The sequence below is a fragment of the Labrus bergylta genome, chromosome 17, assembly GCF_963930695.1.
Source record: "Labrus bergylta chromosome 17, fLabBer1.1, whole genome shotgun sequence".
Classification (NCBI taxonomy): domain Eukaryota; kingdom Metazoa; phylum Chordata; class Actinopteri; order Labriformes; family Labridae; genus Labrus; species Labrus bergylta.
The window spans coordinates 24,348,610-24,372,140 of record NC_089211.1 but is presented as its reverse complement, the minus strand read 5'-3'; the positions used below and the strand labels follow the sequence as shown (position 1 = coordinate 24,372,140).

The 23,531-nt window shown below is 41.1% G+C and overlaps 1 protein-coding gene and 1 long non-coding RNA gene across 5 annotated transcripts in view; one reads left to right on the top strand and one right to left on the bottom strand.

Annotated features, from left to right (window-relative positions):
* Positions 1–23,531, bottom strand: part of LOC136183144 (uncharacterized) — a 178,877-nt gene that overhangs the window by 24,747 nt on the left and 130,599 nt on the right. The gene's annotated exons all lie outside the window — the stretch shown is intronic.
* LOC109999512 (KN motif and ankyrin repeat domain-containing protein 1-like) lies at positions 1,571–22,377 on the top strand. 4 transcript variants are annotated; one of them, XR_010669043.1, is made up of 12 exons: positions 1,571–1,759; positions 5,786–5,891; positions 6,746–9,316; positions 10,121–10,261; positions 11,447–11,555; positions 11,647–11,826; positions 12,360–12,447; positions 13,067–13,286; positions 14,671–14,813; positions 15,595–15,799; positions 15,975–16,073; positions 17,474–17,513. XR_010669043.1 is itself a non-coding variant. In XM_029281335.2 (12 exons), exons 2-12 carry the CDS (start codon positions 5,855–5,857, stop codon positions 17,528–17,530), a joined length of 3,846 nt encoding a protein of 1,281 aa, XP_029137168.2. In that variant the 5' UTR covers positions 1,574–1,759; positions 5,786–5,854; the 3' UTR covers positions 17,531–22,377. The 4 variants fall into 4 exon arrangements, 3 of the variants coding, with proteins under 3 accessions (XP_029137168.2, XP_065821969.1, XP_065821970.1); XM_029281335.2 differs by having other exon boundaries at positions 1,574–1,759; positions 15,595–15,795; positions 17,474–22,377; XM_065965897.1 differs by lacking the exon at positions 1,571–1,759 and having other exon boundaries at positions 5,595–5,891; positions 15,595–15,795; positions 17,474–22,377.

Here is a 23,531-nt window from a genome sequence, read left to right as displayed (position 1 = left end):
GGAAAAGAACAAAACAAACGTGTTCAAATTTGAAATACCCAGACTTTTTAGACGAAATAATGTTCAGATACACATTCAGTGACAACTGAAAAAGGCTGCGACCCACTTTCGGGTTCTGAACCATCAGTTGAAAACCACTACATCAGCCCAACAGATGCAGGGGGCCACCAAATAACTAAATCCACCACTGTGCATGACTTACAACGGATGCTGACCTGAAACCTGCAAAGTACACGATATTATAATATTGTCCTCCTGCAAATGTGCATTACATGTTGTGTGAGTGTGTGCGTGTGTGTGTGTGTGTGTGTGTGTGTGTGTGTGTGTGTGTGTGTGTGTGTGTGTGTGTGTGTGTGTGTGTGTGCAATATAAAGGAGTGTTTTTATGTGTTTTATTCATTTATTGAACTACATGTTTTTTCTGCTTCATGCCATCTGCACCGTTAAGGACATCCATCTTACTCTGTTGTACTCTACTTTTGCAATAATACAATCTGAATAACTTAATAGATGGTTTAAATAGCCTGTTACATAAACACAAACATCCTAAATGGGTTACATAAAATCACATGTATATATATTTTTCTCTGCTAGTTATCCTATTTTTTACCTGCATTTTCGATCGATCTGTGTAGTAACTTCATTTTTTTTCTACTGTCAGGTTGGAGATCCAGGACTCTGACCTGGAAGAGGGCATGCTTTAAAAAGAGCTTTGTTACAGGTCTTAATAAGCTTCCACGTTGACAGGATGCTTTGATTGTTTATGAGTCTCTTCCTGTAGTGACATATTTCCCGCTAGGGGAGTAGAAAGTATTGGGATAAAGCATTATATTGTGTTGTTGCCTTCCTTGTCTATTGTCAAATGCATTTCTCCAGAGTGTCCACACGATGTCGCTGTGCAGTTTACAAGTACATGAGAACAAATGAAGTCTGGGCATTGAATCGATTCTAATGAGCATGCTCTGCTTGTAACTCTAAACCTGGTCCTCGATCGATCGGAGTCTTATTTTAGAGCTCTGCAGAAAAAAAAGAAAAGAGGGGCTACATTTTTCACTTAAATGTTCAGCAGACATTAAAACAGCTCAACTACAGGAAAAGTACACAACTACCTTTTGTTACCATTTGTAGAAGTATACACCTGTAGTTTAATCCACGCATATTTAGAAATTTAGAAATTTAGAAAGCATTGTGACAATTATTGTATCGGTCATGTCGCTTTAATTAAAAGTAAATTAAGGTTACATTTGTTGCATTTAAAAGAATATTAAATGTTGTTTTATTAGCTTCATGTGGGGTAAATTTGCACTTAAATTTCGTATAATAAAGTGAAATATTCTTGACATATAATAGTTGTTGATGTTTATTATAATCGGTCAAAACATGACACATAACCAGCTTTTTCTCTCGTGGTTAAATCCTTCCGAAATGTAAAGAAAGATGCCTCACATATTTAAAAAAAAACACAGTAATCATGTCCTCTTAATGCTGTGTAATCGATTCAGCAGAGAGAGAAAAAAGACATCATGAATATTTCACAGAGCACTCTTCATCACCTGACCAGCTCTCAGGAGCACCTGCTGGGTATGTTGACAACTCACGGCGCATGCGCAGTACACGCAGCTGTCCTGAAACCTGCGATGAAACTTTTTTTTCTTCCAGGAATGGCGTTGCAGAGAGGAACTCCAAAACAAACAACAAACGTGGACAAAACGGCAAAAGAGTGCGTGCTATTTTTAGCCTTTCCAACCCGTGACGTCATGGTGAGACATTTTTTGACTTCTGCATCATGAGAATAAGTTGTTGTCGTTGGCTTACATCTTCTCCTCCTGCACAGGTGAGCAGCATCAACCTTCAGCTAACTGTTGCTAACTTTGCTCACTATTTTAAAAATAGAGAAATAACGTAAATATGAATTTAAACGGAAAAAGTAAGTTAAGGGGTTTAACACCAGCCTTATAATATAAGTTTATCTTGTATTATCTCAGCGTTTAGGAACAACCATCTCTGCTATCTGTATGCTCCTTTATAGACATTAAGCATCTCAAACTATAGATTATTGGTAATGCATAGTTTTTCAGATATGTTTTATAAGTACATGTGAGTGTACAAAATAGAGTAACTCTTTATTGAATTTCATTTAAGGCCCTTCAAAATAAAATGGGACAATAAAAACTGTTAGCATATTGCACAAAAACTTTAAATATCCTTTATTGTGATTCATTAAAACAAATAACATTATAAACAAATCAACCTAAGAGTGTTATTTATTTAGTTATTTACACTATTTAAAAACACAAGGACGATTTGAATTGAATTGAATTTATTTATTTTAATAGGGACAATGCAATTTAACATAATTTTAACACAAAGCATGAAACTGATTTGCTGCATAAAAAGTATATAGCTGTTGCTAATTTCCAACTTGTGTCCCCAGTTGGGCCTTTGTGTAAACAAACAGATTAAAATGTACAACATTTGGTTGCATAAAACTCCATAACACTATACGATGCACATTCATAACATTTCTGTATCGTGCCAGATTAGCCGTCATGTCTTATTTTTAACTGTAGTCCCTGGGCAGGTGAGTGACAACAATAGACACACAGGGTACTTTCTTCTTAAATAAGTCTCAGAGCTCCTCTTAACATGTGTGTGAAGTTTCTTGTTCTAAATCCACTCTGATCCTGTATTTGATCATGTCTATAAACCCCTCTATTTCAGCCCTGCTCAGAACAGGCTGTTTCTGTGTCTGTACCTTTAAATATGTAAATGAGCTGTGTCTGACCACGCCCCCTCTCTGGAAGGGTTTGGGTGGCTCAGGCTTTATCGCTCCATGCCCTATTGTTTACGATGTCTTCAAGCCGGTGATGGTTTCTAATAATTGACAGCAGACTGTCCCACATGTGAGCTGCTCTCAGTGAAGAAGATAAAGACTGTATCAACAACTTTACAACACCCGAGACTCATAAATTGAAGCAGGCTACTTTTAATAATGTGAAGATAACCTCTCCATTGCATCACTAGTCAAATAATGCTGGTGAGACAGATCATACATTTACATACATGATGAGTCATTTCTAAACAAATGCATGGAAGCATCAGCTCTGCTAACTCCATCGGCCCTCCGTTACAAAGTTACTAATAATAACTTTATTTAAAATCACATTTAGCTTTTCAGACACTCCACACATTCAGGACAAACAGAGAGAAGTCAAAAAGGCAGGAACAAAAAACAAACACCTGTGCCTGTCGCCGACTTGTATGGAGAAAAAAAATCATTTTTTTATTCTTTCTTTTTTTACACTACAACAAAAAGAGAAAGATAAGATTATAAGAAGACAGCATAACGTCACAGGGAATATAAAGATAAAACCATTATTAGAAGCATTAAAGCCCACGAGGAATAGGACGTTAAAAGAACAAATAAAGAACAGTTAAAGAAGATGACGTCTTTATGTCTGTAACTGAGTTTTTAAAAGAGATTTAAAGAGACGTCACTGATTGTGCATGCCTTACCTCCTCAGGCAGATCGTTCTTAAGCCGAGGGGCAGCGTGGCATCAAATAGTTAATGATCCGTTTTTATTTTTGGGCTTTTTGTGCTCTAATGGAGACACAGGACAGTGGATAGAGTCAGAAATCATGGAGAGAGAGAGAGGGGTATGACATGCGGGAGTGAGTACACCGGTCACAAAAGCAAAGCATTTGTATTTTTTGGAAACATTGGCTCGGGTTGAAAAGTTTTCTTTGTGTCTACAGATGAAGATCTGTCTTGAAAATAGTTTTAAATATTTCTGTTTGTGTGAGCTCTCCAGTGTTTCAGTGAGGAATGAGCAAACATATATATAGATAAACATCTTCTCTTTAAATTGAACTTCTTTGTTTCTTCCCCGTCTCAAACCCTTTTATCTGTCACTTCCAAATTCTGTGTTTCCCTGTCAACTTATCTACCCCCCTCCCTGTCACTCTGTATTATTCATCAAAAAGTCTCAGAAATACTTCTTTGGGTCACTGAGGCTGAATCTTAAGTAAACTTGCCAAACTTTTTGGATTGACTGCCCGAAGCTTGGTGTCATGTTCTTCAGATGTCTGAGACGCTGAAGAACTCTCACTTGTGTGCATGAGGTTGCATATGTTAGATATGTATAATTAATGAGTACAGTGTTGGAGACTAGTAGAAACGCTGACTGTATAGGTCACAGCTGAGCTTTGATCCTGTCTGGATGGATGCATGAATACTTACATCTACATTTATTTATCTGTTTTTAGAGCCAACGATAAATTAGTGTTGGCAGCTTTGAAATCACAATTATGCATTTCTTTGTGTTTAAATCTCTTTGTCTTACATTCCCTGTTTCCTTCCTTCTCTTTTGATTCATGATGCTCTGGATCAACCTTGTTCTCCCTTAATAAGCTAAAACACTGAAGCACGTGCAATGTAAAAAAAACTCTCAATGATAAAGATGAACAGCAGCTTAAGGAAACTATTGCGTATTAGCCTAAGGCGGTGGTTCTCAACTGGTCGAGCCTCAGGACCCACAGACTACTCCTTACTGAATAAATCGCGACCCAAATTTCTTATATTTTTTCATTCAAACAGAAAAATTGTGCAGTTTGGACCTCAAACGGTACAAAGCATGAATGAAAGAAACTTTTTAAAAAAAAGTGTTTTCTTTTTTAAATTTCTGCACTGGTTATGCAAATTTTCTTGGTACAGATCTAGTTTTTAAATTTCTTTCAATCTTCTTATAGGTTAATATATACATATAGGGGGGTGTTGTTAGATGAAACAAATGTTTCATGTCGTGCATGTTTTTGTAAGCTGCTATCCATCCATCCATCCATATGTATCTGTAAGATATCAGCACACAAGCAAGAAGTCTGTCATCCATCACCAAACATATTTAAGACCATAAGTAACAGAAAAATGTAAGCCTCTCATTTAAGGAGGAGACTGTACTGGATACAGACCCAAGGAAGGGGTTTCTTGTCTACGATACTTCCCCTCAGTATCTGCCCAACAGACTCGATCTCCATTGTTGTCGCCAATTTGATGTGTGCTATAGAGTCTGTGAGTCTGCCCGGGTGCAGAGGTTTCATAGCAGCAGTGAGAAGAGGGAGTCACTTGTGAATGGGGAGAGGAAGTCACACAGTGTTTTAAACATACACCACCTCAACCGTGCGATATGTTTCATGGCGGACCTCCCTTTAACCCATTGTGAGTTTGAGAAGACTTCAAGTTCCCTCCAGTGGCCTTTTTTGTTCTAAGATTTCCACTACACCCATGATGACCCTCCCATCCCATTAATTTACCTCATTTAATGTTATTCTATACATAAAACATAATGCAGCTCATTACTTCCAAATTAACCCCACTCTGTATAAAAAAGAGACCATACCTAAAATACAAGTCACTGGCAGACATTGAAGGTTTTCTGCATTCTTTGCTAAAATAAAACTCCTCATGAGCTCCGCATGCTGAGAGCAGAAGGTGCTTACTGATGAGAAAGTGATACGGCATAGCGATGTGGTGAGTCACTCTGCTGCGCCGAGGCTTTAGCCTTTCCCTCGCTGTACTTTTTGCAGAATTAACTATAATATGTCAAGGCCTGGTATTGCATTTCCTCGATGTAAGCAGCATTGAAAGGGAAGCTGTTATGGACCGTTGCACCCTGGCTTTAGACGGAGAATGACAAGTGATGCTGAAGGACCGTGCAGCTACTGGAGAAGCTCATTTTCAAGACGTGCAGCTTCATTTACATGTTTTTTTTTATTCTTTAATTTACAGATTTATTCAATGGTCCAACTGGATGTTAAGAAATTTCTGAAAACATCTGATTGATTGTGAATCATATTCATGGCTCAAGGCAGCTACATCCTGAGAAATGTGTCAGGTAACTTTCTTTTATACACTTTTCCAAGAACTAAAATATCGTTTTAACTTGATTTGAATACTCTAGCTCGTCCAGTTGTCTATGAGTGCAAAAAAACATGTTAAGAATTTTGTTTTTGAGGGTATTAATGAAACTTGAAGCTAAGAGTAAGTGCTAAAAAACAGAATAAGTACACATGTACTATTGCTAAATTACTCAACTAAATGATGGAAGTGCTTTAGAAATAAAATAAAAAATGGATTCTGTTACTGTTGTTGTTTTTTCACCCGCTCAAATACTTGGAGGATGTCTGTGGTTGGGAGAACCTGCCAAGACTATGGTCAGGCATTTAGAGGGAAAGTTGCAGAGTAATTATAGAGTGGGTTCAGTCTATGTAGAGAGACGTACCATTTGGGGAGAAGTGACTACTGAAAACAGACTGGTACATCCTCTGTCCCTCCTCCTCTTGTGAGACGAACTCAGAGAGTTTATAGTCGAAAAAGATTTGGAGCTGACAGAAGAAATGCTCTAGACTTGAATAGAAACGGTTGCTGATGAGCGTATGATACGAAGGTAAGGAAAGATTAAATAAACTGTAAGGGCAGAGGGAATAGCATAAAGCGGTTTAAAGAGATTTGTAAGCATGTCTTGGTTTTTGCAAATCAGTATTTTTGATCAAAGTCAATATTAAAATTGATTTTAGACTCAAATTCAATGTATTGAATGATACTATTTGCTGATGTTTATTCCATCCATTAATGGAGAATATAGTGCTGGACTTTATATTAACCATTTTTACAGCCCAGTGATTGAACTACTTTATATTTCTGCCAGGGTGATAATAAACTTTGCCTTTACCATTGTTGGTCAAACAGGACAAAGCACTGAAGAGTGTATACCAAACTACCTTGGGATCGACTACAGTTATCCGTCAGACGTGGACTACCTAAAGTGTGCTGGCAGTTTCCAAAACAGCATCACCATTAAGCGTTTAAGCCTTAAGAGGAGGCCCAGAGTGGCCGTCAACAATGTGGAAAAGACACAGAGTGGCATCTCTCCGAGCCAGTGGCATTCTGCAGAATCATTGTCGTCATCCAGCAGCGATGATACCAGAATGCTGGGAATGTCGGCTACAACCAGGGGTCGACCTCCTCTTCCTCCACCACATGGATCCTCTTTGGATTACAGACCCTCAAGGAACGAAGGACAGGTATCTTCTCAGATACTTACTGAGTCAAAGCCTCAGCCTGCTGCGAGATCTCTTCATTTACAAAGACAAAGCCCAGTGCTGGAAAAGACCATCATGGAAACCGATAATGCCTTGGATCAGGAGCTGCCGGGCCGGTCTCCACCTCAGCCATATCCTCGTCGAAGACTGGCCAGCTTTGGAGGAGTGAGCTCACCTGGGTCTCTTTCCCCCTTCACTGGCCTGGGTGCATATAATCATAACAACAACGGTAACAAGCCTACTGGCACAGGAAGTGATATGCAGATCCACCTTAGCTCGTCCATGAGTGGTAGAGGCAGCACAGGATGCCTCAGGATAAGCCCACAGAGCTCTGGTAGAAGCACCCCGGTCACAAGTCTCGTCGGCCAAACGCACCTGCAGCTTGTCCGAGACCAGATGGTGGTAGCTCTGCAGAGGCTGAAAGAGCTGGAGGAACAGGTGAAAATCATTCCCATCCTGCAGGTGAAAATATCAGTCCTTCAGGAAGAAAAGAGGCTTCTGGTCTCTCAGCTCAAGAGTGATAATGATGAGGACATGAGCGAAGACATCTGGAAAAGAACATATAGCGTGGAAAGATCAGATACTGACAACAAGTTGATTACAGAGGAAAGGCTGGACGGAAAAGCAGAAAGTGTCTGCACAGACTTCAGGGAGTCCAGGCAACTGACCAAAGAGATGCAGGCATTAGAAAAAAACATCAAGGGTGGACATTTGCAAGCAGGGCATCGAATTGGCCATAGGCCTGTCCAGCACAGCGCTATCAAGTCAGTCGCAGTCGGCCCTGATAAGATAGATTTCACTTTGTCAAAGGAAAACAAATATGTACACACTGATCAGGTGGAAATGAGGTCCATTGGAACAGAAGTTTCTGAAGTTAATCTTGGAATTTACACAGAACAGGAAGAAGAGCCCGACTCCCAACAACTGGTTATTGGCTCCTTGCAGGAGAGGATTTGTCTCTTGGAAGCAGAGTTGGAAGAATCAGCTCTCCAGTCGGAGATGAGCCGTCTGAAACTGGAGCTTCTGGCTGCAGGAGCTAGGAACAGAGTGGATAAAGCCTCATTAGCCAGGCCTTCCACTGTGAGCACAGGCACTGAGGCAAGGCCCGACACTACTAGCCAGGGAGTGGGTAATCACACAGAGGTCCAAGATGCCAGCACAGGGGAGGCAACAGAGGTAAAAACTGTGGGAGTATCTTGTTGTGGGCCTGCACTAAAGAATGTTTGCACAGGACCCGATGTACCCATGAGCAACTGGGAGGTAAGGGAGCGAGTTGAGACTATGGAGAAAGGCGTTGGGATCCAAGTTTTTACAAACACTCAAGGAGTTGGGATGGAGATCAGATTTTGTGATGCAGAAACAAACACAGAGGTGCCAGTAGAGAATCTGTGGTCCGAGAAGAGACAGATGAAGTATCGTTCAGTGGCTTGTGGGGACTGTTCAGTTGACGTGATCATCTGCGAGGCTAAGGAAGTCGTTTCCCAAGGTATTGCCACAGATAAAGTCAGGGGAGTGGATCTGGGAATCATGGCATCACCTCAGACAACTTCTCAGCGTACCAACACCGTATCCAGTTCAGTGTCTCGCTTCACCAACACCAGACATGCCTTCAACGCAGACTCCAGCACTAATACTGTCCTGAGTACCCAAGACAAGCACACCAATACCACTCAGACTTTAACTAGGACAGTGTCCGTTGGCAACAGGGTCAAAGATATCAAAAGGAATCCAGAGATGCGCACAATTGGTGTAGGAACTGCAAATCTGCCAGAAGGTGCCTGCAAGCAAACACCAGGGACAGTCACCAAGGTTACCAGAGACACTGGTGTTGGATTAGCAAACATTAATGATAATTTCCTTGTTGGGCTGAAAACAAGAAACATGGCTTCTGGACCATCCCATCTACCTGACCCCATCAAGACGAGGAGCGTCGGTGTAGGGGAGGGGAGGATACGAGAGTTTTCAGTTTCATCAAGTAAACTTGATCAGATGTCTTCTCAGCCCAAGTGGGAACCAGAGCTGAACCATTACATTGAGAAGATGCAGTGGCTCCTCAGGGAGCACGGAGACCTCCTCACAGAAGACTACACTCCGCGGACCGAAGGGTTGGTCCAGCAGCATTGTAATCAAGAAAGCACAAGTTCCAAGCTGCCCTGCGTTAACAAAACTGCAGCAAAAGGTGGACCAGGAGTCCATACTTTACATGATCAGCCATCAGGTAATTACTTTCATCTTTTAAAAAGAGATAAATAAAAGTCCAGCAAGTGGAAAAAAACAGTTTTCGAAGACCTACTTTTGAAGACATCGGTGGGAGGGGGGGGGTTGTTTTTATTTCACCTGATGTAACAATTTTAAAATGTCTTTTGTTGGCTCTTGAAAAATGGCTGTGGATATAATATTCAAGTTTCTCACAATGGACTTAAGAGGAATTATTCTGTACCTTTGTACCTAATGCAGCTAGTTTAGTTTTTAGTTCTTATCTGAGTGGTTACCCCAGTTAAAAGAAGAAATGATAAGCACCTTACCACTGTGGGGCGGGGCGAATGTGTCTCAGTTAGTTGTCGTCTCTTAACCAGAAGACTGAGGGTTTGATCCCCAGCTCCTCCAGCTACACTTATCCCAGAATTGCTCCCGCTGCTTTGGCGGCAGCGAATTAAATGTGTATGAATGGGTTAGTTATTCTGATGGTCACCTCACATAGCAGCCTCTGCCATCAGTGTGTGAATGTGTAGGTGTGACATGCAGTGTAAAAGCACTTTCAGTAGTCAGAAGACTAGAAAAGCGCTTCAAGCTCCATTTACCATTTATATATATATAGTATTCTATATTTTGCATTTCCCTGAACAATCATCAGGACTTTGTATCAAACCATCCAAGATTTTCTCAATAGTGCCACTATTCATAAAAAAGACTCCACTAGGTAATTTAAACGTTGAAATGTTCTTAAATAATGTTTGTTATGTCTGAAAGGTCATACTATAACCAGTCAAACCAGTCTTCTAATAACCTTTTTTTGTCACAGTCGACAGAGGCCGTGAATCTCAATTTACAGCCGAGTCTTCTGAGTGTGACAGAGCAAACAAAGAAATGTGCCAACAAGATGGACATGATGTCAAACGAATGATACAGATGTTAGAACAACAGGCCTCCTCAGCTCTGCAAGGTAAACACGCCTTTTGTCTGCCTGTGTCAGTACAATGGAACAACGTCTTTGTGAAAGCTGTTTTAAAAATACTTCACTTGCAGACAACTCCCTATAGCCCTAGTTTAACTCGTGTGAGGTTAAGAGGAAGTGGCTGCCTTTGGCTTGGCAATTTGACTTTTGTTAGGGATACACTTGCAATGTTTGGAATGAATTCTGGTTTCGGGAAGGCGTCTCGTACCACATACCAGTTTGTGGCTGAGGGTCTAAAATTGAATAGCTGTGTAGGAGTAGCTGGTGTCAGAAAGAGTTTTCTCATGAGGAATGAAGCCTTCAGATTTGTAAGTAGGGGTGGTAATTGCAGGATTACTCACAATAAGACATGCAGTACACAGCCTTTGATAAAGATAATATCATGTTGCAAGGATTCTTCTATAATTGATATATAACAAGACAATCATATCAAGATATCTGATCAACTAAAAAATATAAGTAATCTGTAAGATAGCTACTGAATGAAATGATAAAGTGAGCTTACTATATGATCAGACATTAAGGAAACATGCTATGTTGAAGTGCTGGCTTCTCTGACAACAATGCAGCAGCCAGTATGTCCTCCTTCTAACTTTAGATTCTGCTCCTGAATGCTCTGGATTTGTTTGGACCAGCGAAGGTAGGCGCTTTTAAGGTGACCCCCCACACACGGCCGTTTTGGACGCCCCTCAATTTGCCAGATATGAGAGCAGTTATCAGGTCAACAGGTGTTGCAGCGATGGAAGCGGGTCAAGAGAAGTGGTTCAGATAGAAGTGATTGTACCCGACCTAAAAAGCCTCTGCATGTTTCTAATAAGCTCCACGAGCAGAAACGTGCTCAAACTAGGATCAATATTGGAGATGCTTTTGAAAAATGGAGAGAGGTTAGAACACAGAAAGGTTTACAGACCCATGCAGAGCTGGATAAACACTGAAGCTTCAGAGTCCACCACATGGTGACCTGCGTGAGCATGGACTCTAGAGAGGAGGGGGCGGGGGGAGACAGCTGCCCATGTTCCACCCCTATTTGTAAGAATATGTGAAGCTTAATGAAAATATTCTCACTGAGTTCTGCCCAGGTTGACCAGGAACCGTGCAGACGACACAAAGCCTAATATATAATGACTACTTTATTTTAAGATTCAGATTGATGTTCTGCGTTGTTGTGTCTAGATAGGTCAACTACTGTTGGTGCGCCGCGACCTGTAAGGAAGAAGTCAAATGGAGATCAAGGCTGTAGCAGCAACAGGAAGAACATGAAGTTTATGAGGGTTACCACTGGGTAATAATCCAAATATGTAAATTCAGAAATACTTGTACTGACTCTATATCTTAATATTCTTCTGTTTATTTACTCTTTTTCTGCCTTACAGATTGGATCCTGTGTCATCCTACGAGCTTTCTGCCAGCGAGCGGACCAACTCTGAGGAAGTTGAAAGGAGGGGAAACAGAAAATCAAAGGAAGCTTCTCAAGATGGAACGCCTTCAAAGAAGGGCAAAAGTGGCTCCAGCAGGGGATCAAAAGGGTCTACCAGACTGCAAATACAACAAAGGTAAAACTTTTCTCACATCCACTCCTGTGTATTTCCAGAAAAGTTCAGCACAGCCGGGGCTCTGAAATCCTCCTTTTTGCCTTTACAACAACGCCTTTTGTAAATCAACTTAAGAAACATACTGGCAAGCAGAAAACGTAAAGAAGCTGAAACATGAAAGATGATCACACCGGTTGCAAGATATAAACGTCATCACCGCCGTCCGCTCTCATTCAATTTCCCTGACTATGACCTTCTGCCTTCACACATAGAACAACTCTTTGTGGAAATGTTACTCCGGGGCTGGCTGGAAGAAGTCAGAATAAAGGCCGGGTGAACAGATTCTAAGTTTGCACTCACACATGCAGCCCATCTTTAAAATGTTTTTGAGTTTTGTGCATGTGTGAAAAGGGCTTTAGAGTCCAGAATCATTTGTAGAGTCAGATAAGGCGCCCATCTATCTTGATATGTTTACTGTGTGAGAGTTACATTACAGGGTCCAGCCTCGGGTCTGATCTCACTCTGTGTAACCTTCAGCGTTTGAATCCTTTCAGGTCCAAATTAAGCGAGAAGATGTTTTTCGCTTGTCAAGCCTTAAAGAAGCACCTGAGTGATGAGACGACTCTCTCCAGCACACAACTGGTATGTTTCTGTCCACTATATTCCTCTGAGAGCAAATTAAGGTCGCTGTGGTGTGTGAGAGTTTGTGTTTGTGTGTGTGTGCACTTTTAATGGTATGTCAGCGGCTGGGTGTGGAGAGATGGGCGACTTCAAGTGTGTCATTTTAGAAAGAAATTACTTTGGCGTTGGAGTCGCGATGCACAGGAATGTGTCGGCTCTGTAATTTTCTGTAATTTTGATTTTGTCTTCGGCTTGAAAAACAATGGTTTTCAAGCCGAAGAGACTCCTCGATTTCCTGATAAGTGGGGAAACGGAGAGAGAGAGTTCATGTATATAAAAGAAAGATTTCATAATGAAACCTGAAGCACCAACAAACCTCTAACTTTTATGGATTTATTGAAGACAGATTCAATAGGCTGAATCCATTATGATGTTGTTGTGCGCATTATAAAAAGCAAGCTGTTTTGGTGTTTTGTCCTCGTCTGTGTTCTTTTATCCACAGTCCTATAATTACAAAATGTTCCTATCAATTTCAAAGCAGTAGTCAAAATTGCTCTTGCATTGTGTAGGGCTTTTATTTGGTTGCATAAAAAAGGTATTGATGTTTTATTTCTTCTGTTTTTGGATTCTTTTTTTGCAGTATGATTGTCTACAAATCCTGCAGCAGGATTGGTTCTCCGTGTCCAGCAACAAGTCAGCCTCTCCCGACACTGTGGAGGATTACTTGTCAACGTTTCGGGTCATTGCACCCTCGGTGTTGCAGCACATATCCAACATGGCCGACGGCAACGGCAACACAGCTCTGCACTACAGTGTGTCTCACTCCAACTTTGGCATCGTCAAGAAACTGCTTGATGCAGGTACAGGAGAACTCGCAGGACGACCACCAGTAATTCATGTTTATGTTATGATGTTGTTTTGACTTTCAAAGCTTTTACGACAAAGCAACAAGCCTGAACTTTCCATGAGCACAAGACCTGTGTTTTCTGCTTTGTGTGTTTCCCAGCTAGAGAGATTTTCTTTGGCTTTTACAGTCGTGAAACATTCAAACATAATGATGATTCATAACTGCAAGCTAGCCCGGTCGTCCTGGGCATCATGTGTGAAGAACATAAAAATCTCATTCATCCAGGATGAATCATGAAATCTTTTTGTAAGTGGGTGTTGAGGACACAGTGCAGGTCTCGGAGAACGGGAAGCAACTGGAGCTAATTTAAGACTTTGGTTAAAGGAAGAATGTGCAACTTTTTTGATCCAGTAGATGTCGCCCTTGAGCACCAGCAGTAAACCAAAACAAACTGCTGTTTGGCCACGCCTCCTCCGTACTGAAGCCTCCGCTCTCCTCCAGAGACACACCTCCAACACCTCTTTCAATACGTTCACATGAAGGAGTTATGAATTAGGCCGCACCATAGTTAAGCACCATTAAGCACAAGCGGCGGACACAATTGTCCTTTGGCTCGAGCTGCAGCTCCAAGTGTTCTGCATTGTTGTGTTAGCATGCTAATGTTAGCGCTCTTAGCTTCATATTGCACATTCTTGACACAGAATGAGCGTGATCTAAAAACTCTTACTAACATCCAAATAATCAGTGAGTATGTTCTTCTTCTTCTCTCTAGTTCTTGACTAAAACAGCTTTTATACACAAGGGGAGGAGCCGGCCGTCCCGTCCATGTAAACACGGCTCTGACAACAACACAGCCAGCGGGACTCGAGCTTCTCCCTCATTGTAGACAGTCAGGACTCAGAGACACATTTACACAGGACAGACTTTATGATTTATTTATGTGTAACATGTTGCACGTTCTGCCTTTAAATGTATTAATACAAACAGATTGAACATCAGATCAAACATCAAACAAAAAAAAGAAAAGTGAGTGACGGTAGTTTGACGCTTTGACGCTGCAGGGTTTCTCTGCTCATGTGTGGTGTAGCCACTCCGTATTAGCATAACAAACATGGAGGGTTTTAGCTTAACTGTTAAGAAGCAGTGATGGAGCCACAGTTTTTTAAGGACACTTCATTCAGGCTTAAATGTGTTTGCATCATTGCAGAGAAAGCTTTTCATTTTCCATGTCGGCATAACAAACTCATGTGCACAATGAATCATTTCAGTGACATTTCTCACAGATTTTCACCATCGTTGTCTCAGTCAGTATGAGTGGAATAAGTTTGCACACAAAGAGCCACCAGTAAATCTAAAACACATACATCTCATATCTCTGAACATCTTTCTGCTTTCAGACGTGTGTAACGTGAATCAGCAGAACAAAGCGGGTTACACGCCCATCATGCTGGCGGCTCTCGCGGCTGTGGAGAGTCCAGAGGACATGAGAGTAGTGGAGCAGCTCTTCACTAAAGGAGACGTCAACGCAAAGGCCAGCCAGGTCAGTCAGTCTGCTCTCCAGTGCAGCTGGTGGGTGTTGATGTTCTGCTGCTCCCTCTGAACTGTGTTCATGTGTTGCTGCGGACACTAAAATAAACTGCCTACAGTGAATGTTTGTAATACTGTAAATGGATTTTTAGTATCCCTTAATTTGGAGGTCAGATGTGAAGTTTAAATGTCAGGTTGTGTTTCTATCGATAACAGGCAGAGGGTGTATCACATTAACAACCTGCCATGTCCAAAAGAGGATAATTCCCAAACCATTTAGTACATTTTCTATTAACGTAAAGTAGGCCTGAAATCTTTGGGTGTCTCATGATTCGATTCAATTTCAATTCTTGTGGTCACGATTCAGAATCTATTTTCGATTCAAAATTATCCTGAATTAATGGATCCATGGATTCAAAGTCTTTGAATGAGCACATACTTCAGGATCTCCTCCAGTTATCTGTGAGACTGGCTGAATTTCTTGCTGCTCCATTTGGCATTCCACTGAATTAAAGAGTTAGCGTTAGCACTTAGCATTGAGTGACCGATTAGCTCCCCCCCAAAGAAATAGATTTTTGGAAGTTATAAAAAAAAATTAAAATCTCAGAAGGTAAGAATCTCGATTTGTACACAAATAAAAAAATTTCCCACCTCCAGTGTGAAGTTTAGTTTTTTTAAACCAGTTGTGCTCCAGCTCTCAGACTTGTGTGGTTATCTTTATTTGCTGTTTTTTTTTTTAGATGTATACGTTTAGCATCATCCCTCTATTTGACCCGTGTCCTCTTTCTGTCCAGGCGGGTCAGACGGCTCTGATGCTGGCTGTGAGTCACGGCAGGATGGACATGGTGCAGGCGCTGCTGGCACAGGGGGCGGAGGTAAACCTGCAGGACGACGAGGGCTCCACGGCGCTGATGTGTGCCAGCGAGCACGGCCACGCTGAGATCGTCAGACTCCTGCTGGCACAGCCCGACTGTGATGCCACGCTGACTGACAGTGTATGTGAGTCACTGTGTAGAGTGTGTCAGACGGATTGTTTGAAGCTGTGAAGCACTCGAAACTTTGTCTCACTTATTGTTATTCAAACCTAGAGAAGTTAATCTTCTGTTGATGAATAACCTTTTGCACAGTGAACAGCAGAACCTCACATAATGTTTATGAGTTTGTGTGTTTACAGGATGAAAGCTCAGCGCTGTCCATCGCTCTGGAGGCGGGACATCATGACATCGCAGTGCTCCTTTATGCACATGCTAACTTCTGCAAAGGACAGACAGGGGTATGTGACTCAAGTTGTGTGCAGTGTTTCCCATATAATGACAAACAGGTCACATAATGTGTGAACTTGTGGCAGAGGCAAGGGGAAGTGGTTGTCTCGTTCTCGTACATTTCCATTTAAAATAAAGGTGAGCCAATGTGACATCTCAGCAGATTATATCCAGGAAAATTCCCTAAGAGTGAGCGGGCGTGGTCATGACGTTTAAATCACCATCTGGTGTCCGGTCTTTGTGCACGTTATGAAGCTGTCCTTACTCGTTTCTGCTCCCCAGTAGGCCATTCATTTCTTCTTGTGAATAAGTCAAATTTTCATATAGCATTTATATAAAGTGCCTTTTTGTGCATGGTGTCTTTTTGGCAATCAAGGTTGAAATCCTCATGTCACAGTCATTTTGTCTTCATATTTATAATTTATCAATATTTGAAATTGACTAGCTGGCCGCTTTGAGTGAGGAGGGGGGCTGTATCTAGTTGTCCCTTGCTATAGAGGCTTGGTCCTTCATTAACTGGGTTCTCTTACAGGCGCACTCACCCTCGCCCCAGTTGCCCACTTCTCGTAATACAACACATGAGTGGCTAGTCATGAAGCGTGCTTAGTTTAAAAGACAGGATGACTAAAACAAAATAAAAAAGGGACGAGCAGTCGAGTCAGCATCCGCACATCGTAGAACAACGCAGAGAACATGACGGCTACTTTACTGACTCTGTGGCTTATTTTGAGTCATGTTAGGCAGATACAGACAGAACACTCCGGGATGTCTCCATAATGAAGGCTGTCCACGTTTTGTACCCGTGCATGTGCTCATGCATGAACTGTACTGAGCCGACGCACACCTCTTCCAAGCGTGCCAGGGCCGAGGATGTGTACTGATCGGAGATTTTCACTCTAGTCAAACAAACTGGACTTTAAGGGTGAAGTGTGCTTGGTCTCGGTATTGATTGGCTAGTGTGAGTGCGTCTTCAGGTTGCTCTCCTTGAAATGAGACTCAGCTACATGTAGCGAGTGCTGCAGGTAGTTTATCGTTCTAAAATGACTAACTTGTACAGATTTTTTTTAATGCATTAACAGTTGGCAAACATTTAGTTTTAGTTGAGTTTATTTGCACATTTTTTGAAAGAAGAGTCAAACAGAAAATTAAAACTAATACAAAATAAAACACATGTGCAGGTGAGGTAGAAATTCATGAGGGCTTATCTCAAAACCTCACCTTAAGAGATTAAACAAAGTTAAAATAAAATACAGTAAAAATAACAAAGTAAGAATATTTACTATGACAAATAAAATGTACCCAATTGAAAATTTCATACAAACTAGAGAAAATACTCAGGTATAGTCTGCATGTTGGAAACACTCATGTGGTTACTTTTTATATTCACTGTTTTGTATGTGTGTCTCGACAGGCAGCTGCTCGTCACAGGTCTCTGTCCTCGTCTAGTGGGAGAAATAACTCTGAATGAGCTGAAGACCCACAGCCTGAACGTTTGCTTCAAGGCTTTTACTCATGAGGTGACTCAATAGCAAAGCCTGAAAACGACAGGAAGAATTTTAAAGGAACACATTTCAAAGATTTTGTAATTCAGACAGCAGGCATTTAAGAGGAGCTTTAGCACAACATTACATAAAGTGTGCATGTCATACTGTGTTCATTTTCTGTATCCAGCAGTAACATATGCACAATCGCTTCTTATCATTTTTATAATATTTATAAATCAATATTAATAATTGCAAAAAAATGAAGAAAATACAGAGCAGTCTACATCACAGTAGAGTCACACGCAGAGATAATCAGTAGGTAACTATGATGTCATTAAAAGCTATTAATAGAAGGTAAATAAGATTTTTTTAAGGATGTTTTTATTTTAAGTTTATAGTTTTGTCATATCAACACCTTCCTTACTAAACGAGTTTTGATGCATGGTATATATTTCAAATTTCTTTTTTTTTTCATTTGTAGTGATCTCAAATTTTTCTAAGATGAATGAAAAGTGTTTTTGATGACGCAACATAAAGGACGATTTCAACCTTTGGCGAAACACGTCTCTTCTTTCTTTGCTGGTTAAAGGAGAAAACTGAAAACATTCAAGTTTATATTTTAAAGGAGCGATATGTAACTCTGACCCCTAGTGGTTAAAATGGCTACTGCAGTCCAAGTTCAAAACATTGCAGAGAGCTGTCTCTCTTTGAGTCATCTCTCAACACTCTGCTCTTTGTAAACGTCAAAAACCACTCTGTGTCCTCGCTCTTGACATTTTCCATCTTGCCCTTGATTTTTGAAAATTAGACGATTTGAGATGCAAAAGATGTAGAATTTAAAAAATCTTTTCAGAATACATAAAAAAAAGCAACTGGCTTGTTTTTACTTTGCTCTGTGACCAGAGCCTGGATTTTGATCAAAGCAGGTTTTGCTTGCAGACACAGCTGAATTCAGTGTTTGAATAAGTCATGAATCATTATCAAACATTCAGGATGACGTGCACACTGGTTGAGTTTAGGGTGTGCTGATGAATATTTCCAAAGATCACACTAAAGAACACAGTATGTGGGTAGATTATTGGCATCAAAATCTGGGATTAGAAATCAATTCTGCATTAGCTTTGCAGCTAAGAGACTCTCACTGATTTATTTTAAATCAGTGCAACATGCTTTAAATTAGCCATGTGAAATGTGAGTAGCAGGTGAGTTGCGATAACGATGTTTAACATTGCAATAAAAGATATGGGTTGTGATAAATATTTACTATCATTCACAGCTTTTCGGTCTATCTTCCATTTTTTCATGTTTCACACGACGCCTGGCTCTCTTTGTCTCCGGCTTCTTTCCAGACGTTTCACATTTTACCTATAGTCAAATGTTTTTCAAAGTGCTGCCTCTCTGTAGGAATAGAAAGCTTTTATATACAGAAACACACAGAATGATCTATAAAAGACGTTGTCATTCTTCACAGCGGCCTGCCGTCGCCGCCACATCCCTCCTCCCCTTGCTGTGTGTGTGTGTGTGTGTGTGTGTGTGTGTGTGTGTGTGTGTGTGTGTGTGTGTGTCCCATCACTGAGAGCGCACTCTGACTCATTTCCCAGCAACAGCAGTAAAATACAATGATACACAAGGTCCGCCGTCAATTTTTTTTTTTTTTTGCTGTTGCCATGGTAACAGCCGGCGATTATTTTTTTTCTTATTTATAAGGGGAACAAAATACTGGAATGATCTCTCTCATTTTTCATCGGGGTAAGCTGATCCAGCCCACTTCAGAATGTCAGAAAACTTCAGTGCTCCTCTTTACTTATTATTGTGTAACGGGAGAGACTTCAAAGTCAATACAATGAGGGGCTGTGTGTATTTTTTTAATTTAATATGGGTTTGTGAAGGAATTCAGTCTTATGTGGATGCAATATGGAAGAAATTAAAAAACTGTGCACATAATTCCCAAATCCAATAAAACGTGCTGCTTGTTTATGACATATAGCAATAAATATGTACTATGCTGGATCATGCTTTCAAGCCCTGTAGGTGGTCATCAATCAGTAAATCGTTACGCTAATTCATAACGAGTGTAATCTCGAGACGCTTTACAAAAGGGCATATGGGATAATATGCAGGAAGGACTTCTGAATCCTTGCATGAGGACGGCGGCGGTTTAAAGGAAACTGTGACATCTAATAGAGGTTATTCAATAATGTAGGATTAAAGGACATCATGCATGTTTTCCTACAACAAGAGGTATTGAACTGTTTCCCGTCAGTGGATTGGATTGTAGCTTTTTCTTTGTTCAGTGTGTTTCATTCCCCCCCAGAAAACAAAATCTGAAGGTCAGGGGTTAAGAGACTTACAAAACACAGCACTGGTTATAAAATGGTAGCAGACCTTCTCAACCAGAAGGTCAGGGTGTTCGATCCCACAGCTCCTGCAGCTACATGTCCGATGTGTGCTTGGGGAAGACACTTAATGGCTCCTGCTGCTTTGTCTGCGGAGTATGCCTGGGATTAGTTGATGGTCACTTTACTCGGCAGCCTCTACCATCAGTGTGTCAATGTGTAGGCGTGACCTGCAGTTTAAAAGCACTTTGAGAAGTCAGAAGACTAGAAAATAAAAAAACAAGCTCAAGTCCAAACCACCTGAGCAGGGGAAACCTTAACTTCCCCATGAAGCCTCTCAGGCCAGCTGATCGTCATCAGCCATCAGCTGAGGGAGAACATCACAGGTAGAGCCAATATCTCCTAATGAGCAGGGAAACCTGTCACCTCGTTCCCTGGGAATCCATCCATAACAAGTGTGTTATTAAATGACATCATAGCGTACTACAAAGACATCACCAACACGATGTAGGGAGGGTAGGGTTTGGTTTATGATTATTGGGGAAGTATAGAAACCTTAAAATGAGCTCAAACTGCAGCTCCAAGCTTCATCATTCAGATTGAATATGTTTGGTTCTTTACTTTGTGTCCATGTCTGGTGATCAACACCCAACATCCACAAGGAAATGTAGACCAAGACTTTTTTATTTCTGTTTTTCGGGGGCTTTTTGTGCCTTTAATGGAGAGACAGGACAGTGGATAGAGTCAGAAATCAGGGAGAGAGAGAGAGTGGGAAAGGAGCCACAGGCGGTACTCGAACCTGGGCCGCCCGGTTGGAGGACCACAGCCTCCATACACGGGAAAGCGCACTTAACACTTTCGCCACCAGCGCTCCCGATTTCTGTTTTTAAAGAGTCATTTTTTTCTTTCTATATTTGACCTGATTAAACTTCAGAGGGTTTCCTTGGTTTGAGTGTTTTCTCACATTTTTCTGAAGGTCATCAACACTTCCTCCATCTGCTGACAGTCTGAGTCCTCCTTTGACACTTAGCTCTTTGTTGTCCTCTACGACAGACCTGGTTCCCGCACTGCTCTTTACTGTTAATCCTTTTGTTCATCTTGTCCCCACTTTTTGATAGGATACGATGCAAAAAGGCAAAATGGATGAACTGGTTCCACTGAATTCCCATTTTACCCACACCAGAGTCCTGTAGCACACAAACTAGGAAATGTGTCGTCATGATGAGTTTTCACATAATGTGAAGAACATGCAACAGGATATTATAGTCCTGTTGTGTCTCTGTTTGCTTGTAACCTTCATTTCCTGTGCTGTGTGAGTTTCGACATTGTGTGATGTTTTCCAGCAGTGTTTTGCACATGTTTGGAGGGGTGGTGTGGGGGGTTGGGGGGTGGTAACAAACTGATTCCCAGAAAACAGATGTGTTCGAGTATCGGCCCAAAATAACACGAGAAAATTAGGTCCATCACCCTGCTGGAATTTAGAGCCTTCAAACAAAAGCAGAGCGTTAAGAATATCTGATACTATGAAGAAGTAGTCCAAAAGCTTCCAGCCAATCATCCACCATGTTTTGCTTTTCCTTAAGTTTTGTTGACTGTGAGAGATTTGTGAGAGTTACAGTTTTGGGATTTGGGACTTTGGGATGTTTGTGAATAAAATCTGTTAGTGTGTGTGTTGAGCTGTTTTTGTTGTTGCTCCACTCACAATGGGAGTTTTGCAATTGGCCCTATTTGTCGTCACATGTGGAGTGTCAAACATTTTCAACATCAATGTTGGTTTTCAAAGACAAAACGCATCGCCACGCTTCGCAGAGCAACAAGAGGGAGTGCTGTTAGATGGGGCCCCCTTAGGGAGGTATCCTACTGTCATTGCAAAATTTGCACATTTTTAAGTCGAATGCTGTGGTTTAAAGTTTGTCAGCCCTTTGGGGCCCCCTACTGGCCCCGGGGGCCCCACAGTTGCCTGTCTTGCCTATTGCCAAACAACGCCTCTGGTCTTTGATGCTATTAAGATTTTATTGTTCATGATATTCACATCGAGATGGCGCTGAGGACGATCGCCCCGGTGTGTTGGTGCGCGTTGTTTTGTCTGTTTTTGTGCGTTTTATGTAAATTCTATTTTATATATTGTAATATCTTCTTATTCTGTATTATATAAGTTGTTGTTAGTTCTGCTTTATTTCCTTGTTAATTGTTTAGCACCAATACACCAAGTCAAATTCCTTGTATGTGTATGTACTTGGCAATAAACCCAGATTCTGATTCTGATTCTGATATTATTATATTCTACTAATGTCAACACTGGCTCTTTTTGCAGCAGAGCACAACTTTCAGAGGTGTTTTGACATTAAGTTATTTAAATTTTAGACTTTAGATTTTATCGTCCCCATGGGGAAATTCTTTTTTACAAACTTGTTTTTATCCAATAGACAATTCCCATCGAGGAACAGTACATACATAAAACCAGAATGTGTAAAACAAACAGTGTCAAACAGCAATCAAATCATAATAATATTAAAGTTTTGAAATTACAAGATGTTTACTGATGTTTGTATTGATGTTTTGAATACAATATTTATGTGAAATTTGGAAATTAAACAAAAAAAAAAAAAATGTTTTAGTATCGTATTTGATGAACGCTGGATGGAGGGGCCCGGGGGCGCTGCTTGTCAACAGGCAAGGCAGGCAACTGCTCGGGGCCCCGGACCAGTAGGCGTCCCCGGAGTGCTCGCAAACTTAAACCAAAGCAGCGGCCTAAAAGGTGCAATTTTTGCAACGACAGGAAACCTCCCTAAGAGGGCACCACCTGACCTGACAACACTCACTCTCGCTGCCCTGCTGAGCGTTGAATGCATGACTGTTGTGAAAAGTTAAAACCAAAGTTTGACAATGAAAATAAAAGTACAGGAAACATGAGGATGAGGGTTAAGCAGCGGGACACTGGCAGGCATGAGGGCCCCCTAATTGATATTTGCCAAGGGCCCCAACAGATTCTATAATCGCTACTGGGCCTGCCGTGAATTTTTGCCCAACAACAAACTAAGTGACACCAGACACAGGCTTCAGAAAACGTGAATTTTGTCACCGAAAAAATATGTGAAAATAAGAAGTTATGATAAGTATAATCTAGATAGGAAGATTGTATTTTTTATGTGTGTAATATATGAAAATGTAAATATAGGCTATTTAATATACAGTCTACAGTGCACACATAGCCTTCATGCCCCCCTTTAATGTTGCAGATGCCAACCTCTACTAGTGTAAACATGCAAGTGATTAACTTGTTTGTCAGACTTCAGTGTGTGGTGGGAGGAAAGAAAAACTTTGGCAGCACAGCATGTTGCGTTCACTGTTTCTGGTTTCTACATTTAAACACACAAAACACGAACCATGCTGATTGTACAGTCAAAACATAAAGATCCAGTAAGTGAACGGGGTTTGATACTGGATATGTACTGGGGAATAAGTCGCTTTCTTTAAGCTTTCGGAAGGATTTGATGACGTGTGTGAGGGAAAAATGACCCCGCTCGCTCCCCTCACATGCCCACACACTGTATGTATGACCCAGACATGACTGTGTTTGCTGCAGGCAGGCTGGACTCATGTTTCTACCATCGCTGCATTGGTTGACATTAAAAAAAAAAAAAAAAAT

Excerpts from the sequence above, each read along its gene's own strand:
- LOC109999512 (XM_029281335.2), top strand. The coding sequence starts at position 5,855 with ATGGCTCAAGGCAGCTACATCCTGAGAAATGTGTCAG. Across the intron at positions 11,556-11,646 it reads TTTATGAGGGTTACCACTGG|ATTGGATCCTGTGTCATCCT; the intron begins GTAATAATCCAA and ends TCTGCCTTACAG. Across the intron at positions 14,814-15,594 it reads TCAACGCAAAGGCCAGCCAG|GCGGGTCAGACGGCTCTGAT; the intron begins GTCAGTCAGTCT and ends CTTTCTGTCCAG.